Source organism: Octopus bimaculoides, chromosome 24 (genome assembly GCF_001194135.2).
Source record: "Octopus bimaculoides isolate UCB-OBI-ISO-001 chromosome 24, ASM119413v2, whole genome shotgun sequence".
Taxonomy (NCBI): domain Eukaryota; kingdom Metazoa; phylum Mollusca; class Cephalopoda; order Octopoda; family Octopodidae; genus Octopus; species Octopus bimaculoides.
In genome coordinates, this window is record NC_069004.1 from 12,424,759 (window position 1) to 12,435,492 (window position 10,734).

Here is a 10,734-nt window from a genome sequence, read left to right on the forward strand (position 1 = left end):
TACAGCAGGGTTCGCCACCATCCCCTGCTGGAGCCTCGTGGAGCTTTAGGTGTTTTTGCTCAATAAACACTCACAACACCCGGTCTGGGAATCGAAACCGCGATCCTATGACCGCGAGTCCGCTGCCTTAACCACTGGGTCATTGCTCCTCCACTGTATGCATACACACACACACAATCATAAAATCAACTTTTGATTACTTGAAATTTTATTAAATTTAAAAGTATGAATAAATTAATGCTAAATTAAGAGTTTTAATAAGTATTCTACTCCAACTTGGTTAATTTCAGGAGGACGAGATGACAAAACGCAGTCAAGAAGTGATGCAAGTATCTAGAGTTGAAGCAGAAGTAAAACAGTTGAAAAAGGAGAACCATGAGTTACGTCAGTATATCTTGGCTCTGCAGAGTGAGGTCTATGGCGCTAGGTTGGCGGCAAAATATTTGGATAAAGAACTCGCTGGAAGGTAAACCATATTTCTTTATATCATGAACTGACAATGTTTTGTTGTTGTTGTTGTACAGTACTCAGGTTGGCTGTGGTCAAGCAGAGCTTGGGTCTTTTATATTTATTGTCATAATGACAGACAAGATACATCAATCTCTATTTTCTTCTCTTATTAATAAAGGGAGAGAAGAGATTAACCCCTACCCCCACTGATATTTATGGGGTCTGTTAGTATCTGACAGTTAAAGAACTACTAGTCTAAAGAACTACTGGTTAAAGAACTGTTGGTCTAAAACAAACATTCTGAACCATTATTTGGTTATGGTTCCCCCTATACATCACACTCTCTTCTCTGAGGATCAAGCTGGGGTGATGGCTTGTGTTGGTCGACTACATGCTTCATGGTCAGAGCAGATGTAGAAATGTTGTCATAGAAACAGGAACTAAGTGAGACATTTCTTGGAGGTTTGCCCAGGACAACCCGAGCAGACACCAACAAACGGCAGATGCAGCGACATGCTGCAATGTTGCATTCCCCCCACTCCACCTGACTGACCTGACCTGGTCCCTTAAAAACTCTTCTCATGTTTTTCAGGACCCTTTGTAAAACAAAGTTGTAAATTTTTTCCATTGATCTCCCCGACACAAATGGATAAACAGTTTGAGGCTCCCTTCATGTGGGCCAAGTTACTCCAGGGGTCAGCCATATGGGTACCATTGTGAATAACTGGTTCAGAAGACCATTCCTCAATAGCTACAATGTTTAGCAGCACTGACAGCAGTAACTGTCTGCTATTTTTGTAGAAGATTCTGTGGCTGTGCGGTAAGAAACTTACTTCCCAACCACATGGTTCTGAGTTCAGTCCCACTACATGGTACCTTGAACAAGTATTTTCTACTATAGCTTCAGGCCAACTAAAGCCTTGTGAGTGGATTTGATAAACGGAAACTGAAAGAAACTTGTTGTATGTGTGCATACGAGTGTGTGTGTGTGTCTGTCAGTGTGTTTTTTGTGCCCATAACCTAACAGTTCAGCAAATGGAACCAATAGTATAAGTACTAGGGCTTTAAAAAAAAAAAAAGTACTGAAGTCAATTCATTTAATTAAAGTAAATTAAAAAACTTCAAGGCAATGCCCCAGCATGGCCACATTCTAATGACTGAAACAAGTAAAAGATAGAAAGAAAAAAGCTATTAAATCCTGCAAAATAAATAAGCAATTGATTTTCTATATTTTATAAAAATCCATAAGAAACAATATTGGGATTTGTTTATTTGTTTTCCCTTTGTTTGTGTGTTTTGGGTGAGAGGGTGGGTGATTGAAGGGTATATTATTGTAATTTATTTCACTCTAATTCCAATATTTCTTGCTTCGATAATTAATTTCAACCAAGGAAAATAAATCTTTTAATTAAAGCAAAACAAACGTCAAAATGGTTTGTTAATTTCCATCAAGATTGGATTGGTTCTTTATATTATTTCCGTATTTCTTTGTTTGTGCGTGATTTCTTTTTTTTTTTTTTTTAATCTTTTTCAAACATGCAATGAAATTTGGAAAATATTTCTAGATTATTCTTGAAAATTTTGTCATATTTTCCAATTTGCTATTAACAAGAATAGTTTATCTGTCATTTCGGGAATCAATCAAAAGTTAGTCTCATAGATATTTTAGTCTATTGTCTTCAACTTATTGTTAATCCTGTTTAACACTGAGATAATCCTGTTTAACACTGGAGATAATTCTGGAGAACATGAGATAACGAGCGTTAAATAACAAGGAACAACATGAACTAATATGGGAAACTCTACATGGTCATTTGATCTACTAGAAATTGCAGCTAATTGAATTATATCATACTCCGCTTGCGAAGACCTGTTGAGGCAAGTGAAATCGAAATCGAACTAAATTCGACAACTGGCAACCATGCCAACGTTGTCTCCTTCATTGGACACGAAACTCGGCTTGCAAAGACCTGTTGGGGCAAGCGAAAGCGAAATCGTGATGGCATCTGTGCCCAGCTCCGCCTTCTTGGCACTTGTGCCGGTGGCACGTGTAAAGACATTCGAGCGAGATTGTTGCCAGTGCCGCTGGACTGGCTCCTGTGCAGCTGGCACATAAAATACACCATTTTGAGCATGGCCGTTGCCAGTACCACCTGACTGGCCTTCATACCGGTGGCACGTAAAAGCACCCACTACACTCTCGGAGTGGTTGGCGTTAGGAAGGGCATCTAGCTGTAGAAACTCTGCCAAACCAGATTGGAGCCTGGTGTAGCCATCTGGTTCACCAGCCCTCAGTCAAATCGTCAGGTCTTGCTTGCTTGCTTCTTGCTTGTTTTATGCCCTTGCTTGTCTCATGCCCTTGCGTCATGGGGCTGTAGTCATCCCAGGTTAGTGGGCCCAGAGACATCATCATGCGTAGAGCTGACCAGGTCTACCAGTGTTCTCCATCACTTGTGGTTCCATTCCAGCCCCTCTGCATCCTCCAAGGTGACGTTGAGCCTCTAGAGACCTTTCCTAATCATGTGCAACCATCTGGTGCGGGGCCTGCCATGAGGATTGCCTCATCTTGTCAGATTATAGCTTTCTCACATTAGATAACGAAACATCTGTACAACATTGGATTCAAGTGACAAAAGCTTGTACAACACTTTTGCCACCCTCTCGGTCGCCATGGTAGGTTCCACTGACAAGCATTGCAAGGTGGCTGGTACTATTTTGACTGCATGTTTTACGTCAGAGTAACTTTCTCCTAGAAGGGCTGGTTTCCCCCACAACTTTATCGAAAATGATTGGAGCTTCCTCTATTTCTAGGAAATCTATTTATCCCATAGAAAGGACCTTGACAGGTACTACCGTTCCAGGTCAGAACAAACCTGGGAGTAATGGTAATTAAGGGGTGACCCCATGGTCCCCACATCGCCAGAACTCCTGAACTGAAGCTTCGCCACTGGGTACAGTTTCATGTCTTATCCAGGACACACACACATACTCACCGTCTCTAAACCGCTCAATCTTATTTATTTGGTGGAGGCAGGGATTATAAAACCTAATTGTTTGTAATTACTAAAATTAAAACAGAGCCAGAAATTCTGCCCAAAATATCTAATGTTGCAGAATTTAATAAGCGAGAAAGTTTTACGCTCTTCTCATATATTTTTGTAATAAACTGACCAAACTCCAGAAAGTGATTAATAAAAGAAGTTAATGAACTTTTTTTTTTTTTTACTCATTATCTAAATGAAAAGGAAGTGAAGATGAGATCAGTTACTATTTTTACAGGAGAGATGTAAATAGAGAAGATATAAATCTAATTCCACTCCAATCTCTTGTATTACACGTTTGGTTCTATCATGTGTTGGGTTAAAGTTATTCCTTACAAGTTCAGTTAAGTACAAGATGTGAGAGAATGTTCCGGTTAACTCGCTCAAACAGAGTGTAAAATGGAGTAGAGTTAACATGGCTTCATAGACATCGGAAGTGGTGATGTTCAATAGGTAATGGATACCTGCATAACTGGTTTAGTTTCCACTCTGAACAACATTTCATTACTTGGTGGCACCATGCCAGATATATTACAGTGATTAATGTGTGACATCAGTACTGGCAGATGGTGTCTGTGTCTGTGCTTTTTGTATATGTGTGTTTCTATGTCATTCTAGGCGACAATATTTTAAAGTCTGTTTCAGGCGTGACTGTGTGGGAAGAAGCTTGCTTCCCAACCACATGGTTCAGGGTTCAGTCCCACTGCATGGCACCTTGGGGGCAAGTGTCATCTATTATAGCCTCAGGCTGACAAAAGCTATGTGAGTGGATTTGGTTGATGGAGACTGAAAGGAAACCCGTAGTATGTGTGTGTGTCTGTTTGTCCACTCACACTGCTTGATTATGTCTCTGTAATTTGGCGTCCAGCAAAAGAGACCGAATAAATACCAGGCTTTAAAAATCTAAGTACTAGGGTCAATATAGTCAACTAAAAATTGTTCAAAATGATGCCCCAGCACGGGCTCAGTCTAATGACTGAAACAAGTACTAGATAAAAGATAAAGATAATTATTTAGTCCATCCTTCTTTAGTCCAGCCTCTTCTTTTACAGATAAGAAAGCATTGACATGCTCATTTGATCTCCAAGAAATATGTACTAAATCTCCCTCAAGTCATGTCTTACCATTCTCAAATTGAAAGAACACATTAGATAATATAGTGTCTGTCTCTGAAAACCAGATGGAATGGTTTCAGCAGTAGCACTTCTGTTTTATCAGGACTAGCTTGAGACTAAGCAATAGAATTTCCAACTTTTGTGGTGTATACACTACTGTTAAACAGTCCAAGAACTCCACAAGAAATTGAGAAATATTCAGGAATACTTCCTTGTAACATTCACAGACATGTCCATTAGCAGCCTTATATGACTGACCAGAATTGAATCTGACATGAAATGGATTACTGATCTCAGCTCCGACATAATCAATCTACATCTTATCAATTCAGAAATTTTGATGAACTATAGACATGTATAAGAATATACATATGAGATTCCCCCACACATTTTTGTTGTCTTACACACACACACGCACACACACACACACACACACACACTGAAGCATTTCTCTTTCATTTCTCAGGTTTTTCCAATTTCCTTCTTTTTCTTCTTTCCCTTCACTTTTTCCTCTGCAAACATATACCTTGGATGTCATCTGAAGACTATCAAAAATTTACCAATTTAAATAATGTGCAAAGGAATTTTCCTCATTGCCCAACTCTATAAATTTATAAAGACTGGAGTCAATAAAATCATGACTCCAAAATATAACTGGTACCTATTGTATCAATTCCAGAGGGATTAGATCAGAATGTAGATTGATGGATTTGTTTGAATTTTGTTAGGTATTAAGTAAATTATATCAATATTTCTCATCTCCGTTGTACAAAGAAAACAATTATTACAGTTTACAAGTCAAGATTAATTAGTACATCTAATTATCCCGTAATTACTGCATTGTAATTGCTTTTGGATATGCTCAACTCTAAATTTAGTGTGTAATTACAGGATTCCTATTGCATATAAATGTGAATTGAGTTTAAAGAGGTCATGTGGATCTCCATGCCCACCCATCACTTGGATCAAGTGATGGACTGAATCTTACTGAGAAAACGGTGTTCAATACAATGCCCAAAGCTATCTACCAGACCTTTGCATTTTCATTGCCAAGAGTCTGAAGCCATATTCCAAATAGGATCCCATTTGGAATTGATATGCCATAAGGTTTTGATTCATTCCCATTGAAGTACAAAGTGATTTTTGAAGTATTCGGTTTGGGAACATATATCTCAGCACAAATCATTTTAATTAATTAGCTAGACTTTTTTTTTCCCCCCCTCACAAAAAGGACAATACTTTAGGTACTGAAATAAAAGAGAAATTGTCATCAAATCTATCTTCACAGACATTGGTCTATCTACTAGAACTTTATGGTACCGTCTATCTACTTCACAGAAATTAATGATATCACTCAACCATTATGACAGTCTTAAGTGTGTGGTGTGTGTGTGTGTTTGTCTATAGTTCTCTGCCACTTTATGTGTGATGAGGTGGTGAAGAGAGGAAGACAGCAACAATTGATGCTTTTAACCAATATTTTAGTTCTTTTGTTGCCAACTAATCCAATTCTTCTCCGAGAGCAGTGGAAACACTTACTCTGTTTACTAATCAGAATTAATCTGAAATATAGTCATCCATTTACAATGAGACTCAATGACAAACAATGGATGGCACTTTTTCAATTATTATTTTATCGTTGATAAATAACAAAACTGTCTGCCAATGTTAGAAGACTGTAATTTACCATTCTTACGTAAAACTAATTGTAATCATTAATAAATGGTTAATTACCACAATATAGAGTTTATTAAACAAGAAGTGCAACTAAAGTATGATTATGATACCCGTGGCTGGATTATTTCAATAAAAGACTTTGGTAATGGTCCAAACAATGAATGGTAGGAGAGGAATTTACAGTGTTTAAGCATCGCACTTCTTTCCTCTCGGGAAATGGGAAATTTTCTAAATGAATATTTATCTGCTGATAATAATGAACCCATTTTTAATTATCTTAAAAACCACCACAACCACTGTCACCACCATCATCATCATTAATATTCTTGTTTTAACATTTGTTTTGCAATGCAGACATGGGTTTGATATGTCTGTAATCCTGTACATCACCATTCATCTTAATCTTGTGTCATCTCATCTGTGAAGCCAAATATCTTAACATTTTTTCCCCCCATGTCTTAAGAGTTCAAGCAAAAAAGCTTTTAGTCAGACTCTAAAGCTGACATGATAAATGAATAAAAAAAAAAAATCTTCCCATGAGGGGATTTTGTTTCTAAGTTTCCATTTTCTTTTTTTATTTTTAACTAAAATATTGACAAAGAAAAACTGATTTAGGATTGTCTATGAACTTCAGAAGCCTTAGTAAGAAGTTCTGTACAGATGCCAACTTTGGCAAGTAAACAAGAACAAGGAAAAGCGGAATCCTTTTTGGCATCGGTTAAAAGACAAAGATTATGGTAATGATGAAACAGCAACAATAGTAGCAAACCCAGGAATCAATTCCAGAACACATTATTTGACAAGTAGTTAGCATTAATGTTTTTCAGAACACTAGTGCCAACCATGTGTTTATGCTTACCAATTAATTAGATTAGTGCCTGTCTAAATAAAGCTCTGTTTTTTGGTGTTGTCTTTTTTTCTACTAGTATACTTGTAGTAAATTTTATTTTCTCTTCTGATCATTGCGAGTTTGTTCCTTCTACTGTAAACTTAGTCCAGATTATTCTCGTTGTATAACATTACAGTTAACAATACTACTTTCTGCATGGGTTGCTTTTTTTTTTTTGTTTTTGCTTTTGTTTGTTTTTTTGTTTCGTTTTTGTCTGGGGTTTTTTTTTTTTTAATATTTTGTTTCAATCCAATCCTTTAAGGTATCACATTCAGATGATGTATGCTGCTGCTGCTTCTACCACTTCTTCCAATTCTTCTACCACTTCTTCTTCTCTCCTCCCTCCTCTTCTCCACCTTCCTCCTCCTTTATTATTATTTAAATGTCTGTCCGTTTGTCTTGAACAAATCTTCTGTTAAATAGGCCATGTTGAAAATACACTTACCTGTTGTCTTTCTGCCAATTACATCCTTAAAGAGACCAGCAAATAATCTCATCACATCTATTTCCAGCAGTAAATATTCTTTATTCTTGTATTTAGGGTGGTGAGCTGCTCACAAAATCATTAGAACACCAAGAAAAATGCTTTAAAACATTTCTTCCAGTTCTTTAAATCCTGAGTTCAAATCCCGTTGAGGTCGGCTTTACTTTTCACAACTCAGAGGTCAATAAAATAAAGTACCATTGAAGTACTGAAGTCAATGTAATCAACAAGCACCCCTCCCCTCAAAACTGCTGGTCTTGCAATCTAAGTCAAATGAAGTTTATTTTATCAATTATTCTAGAGGTGAATACCTTTGTCTAACGCCGATTTCTCAAATATCAGTTTCAAATTCTGGCACAAGGCCAGCAATTTTGGGGGCAGGGTAAGTCCATTGCATCGACCCAATGCTCAACTGGTACTTATTTTATAAGTAGCTTGCTTACCAACCACATGGTTCCGGGTTCATTCCCACTGCGTGGCACCTTGGGCAAGTGTCTTCTACTATAGCCTCAGGCCAACCAAAGCCTTGTGAGTGGATTTGGTAGACAGAAACTGAAAGAAGCCTGTCGTATATATGTATGTATATCATCATCATCATCATCGTTTAACGTCCGCTTTCCATGCTAGCATGGGTTGGACCATGTATGTATGTATGTGTGTGTATGTTTGTGTGTCTGTGTTTGTCCCCCCAACATCGCTTGACAACCGATGGCGTCCGATAGAATAGGTACTAGGTTTACAAAGAATAAGTCCTGGGGCTGATTTGTTCGACTAAAGGCGGTGCTCCAGCATGGTCGCAGTCAAATGACTGAAACAAGTAAAAGAGTATAGAAATAAGGCCTGAAATTTTAGGGGAGGAGACTAGATGAGTACATTGACCCCAATGTTTCACTGATGGTTAATTAATCGACCCTGAAAGGATGAAAGGCAAAACTGACATCTGCAGAATTTGAACTCAGAGCATAAAGACAGATGAAATGCTTAGCGGCATTTTGTCTGTCTAATAATAATAATAATAATAATAATCTCCTTTATATTATAATCTCTTTTATATGATAATCTCTTTTCTCTAATGCTACAATATTCTGGTCAATGTCTTCTGGATTTTGTGTTCCATTGTCTTCTCCTTGTTCTTTGTTTCTATTCTCTAAAAATATTGTTCAACAAGTTTACTGAAAACGGAACACAAAGAAATATTCTGTTCACTAGCTCGCCCCCCCCCCACTCCTCCCCTCCACCGACACTGCACAGGTGTTTTTTTATCTTTAATATCCACTTCAAATGCTGCTTCCATATTATTATTATTATTATTATTATTATAAGGCGGTGAGCTGGCATAATCGTTAGCACCTGAGGTGAAATGTTAAGCGGTACTTCGCCCATTGCTACGTCCTGAGTTCAAATTCTGCTGAGATTGACTTTGCCTTTCATCCTTTTGGGGTCAATAACCACTGGTGAAACACCGGTGTCAATATGACTAGTCTCCTCCCCCAAAATTTCAGGCCTTGTGCATTTAGTAGAAAGGATTATTATTATTATTATTATCATTATTATTATTATTATTATTATTATTATTTTTATTATTATTGATAAGGCAACAAGCTGGTTGAATTGTTAGCACATCAGACAAAGTGCTCAACAAAATACTGCTAAGCATTTCATCTGGCATGCTAGCAATTCTGCCAGCTCACCACCTTAATAATAATAGTAATAGTGGTTTCAAATTTTGTCGCAAGGGCAGCCATTTTAGGAGAGGGGACTAGTCGATTACATCGACCCCAGTGTTCAACTGGTACTTAATTTATCAACCCTGAAAGCATGAAAGGCAAAGTCTACTTCAGTGGAATTTGAACTCAGAATATAGCAATGCACAAAATACTGCTAAGCATTTCGTCCGGCATGCTAATGATTCTGCCAGCTCACCGCCTCAAATGATGATAATAATAAAAATAATAATAATAATAATAATAATAATAATAATTTCAAATTTCAAATTTCAAATTTTGACACATGAGCAGCCATTTTAGGGGAGCGGTCTAGTCAATTATATCGACCCCAGTGTTCAACTGGTACTTAATTTATCGACCCCAAAAGACAAAGGCAAAGTCAACCTTGGCAAAATTTGAACTCAGAACGTAGCGACGGGTGAAATACCGCTAAACATTTTGTCCAGCACGCTAATGATTGTCAGCTCGACGCCTTAATAATAATGATTGTTATTTTTATTGCTTTTAAGAAATCGTTATTATTATTATCATTATTATTATCATTATTATTATTATTATTATTATTATTATCATTATTATTATTATTATTATCATTATTATTATTATTATTATTATCATTATTATTATTATCATTATTATTATTATTATTATTATCATTATTATTATTATTATTATTATCATTATTATTATTATTATTATTATTATCATTATTATTCTTATTATTATTATTATTATCATTATTATTATTATTATTATTATTATTATTAATTCAGTGTTATTGAATTAAAACTAACATATGCAAACATAGGAAAGAAATTAATAGAATAGAAATATTTTATCAAGAAAACACATGCATTTATGTAGACACACACACACACACAAATATACATATACATACACATGCACAAAATAATAGAATTATTGTTTTTGTTTTTTTTTTTACTCTTGTTCATGAAGCAACAGTAAATGGACAAATTAGAAAGTTGTGTGTGTGTGTGTGTGTACTGTATGTTTATATGTATGCGTGTGTTTTATGTTTGTAGAGAGTGTAAGAGACAGGAGAGGGGAGGTGGGACTATGTTCTCTCTCTTGTCTCTACAATGTTTTCTCCCCCCCCTCCCTCTTTGTTTTCCTATGTTACCAGGAAGGAGATTATGATTTTTTTTTTGTTTTTTTTTGTTATTATTACAGCTGTTATATTGCTGTTGTCAGTGTAGTAGTGGTGGTCATGGTTAGACCAGAAATTATTACTCTATCATCAACAGACTTCAGGATTTAACCAGGCACAAACTATAGGTACCTTACCCCACTGCTAAAAGGGAGCTGCTCAGTACAGAACCCTCGTTTTTTT

General features: G+C 36.5%; 1 protein-coding gene across 1 annotated transcript in view; it reads left to right on the top strand.

Annotated features, from left to right (window-relative positions):
• The window catches only part of LOC106875554 (Golgi-associated PDZ and coiled-coil motif-containing protein), a gene marked incomplete at its 3' end in the record, with an annotated part of 492,718 nt that overhangs the window by 447,239 nt on the left and 34,745 nt on the right, over positions 1 to 10,734 (top strand). Inside the window, exon 3 of the mRNA XM_052976516.1 lies at positions 291 to 466. Coding sequence (XP_052832476.1) covers positions 291 to 466 — 176 coding nt within the window. The remainder of the gene's footprint in view (positions 1 to 290; positions 467 to 10,734) is intronic.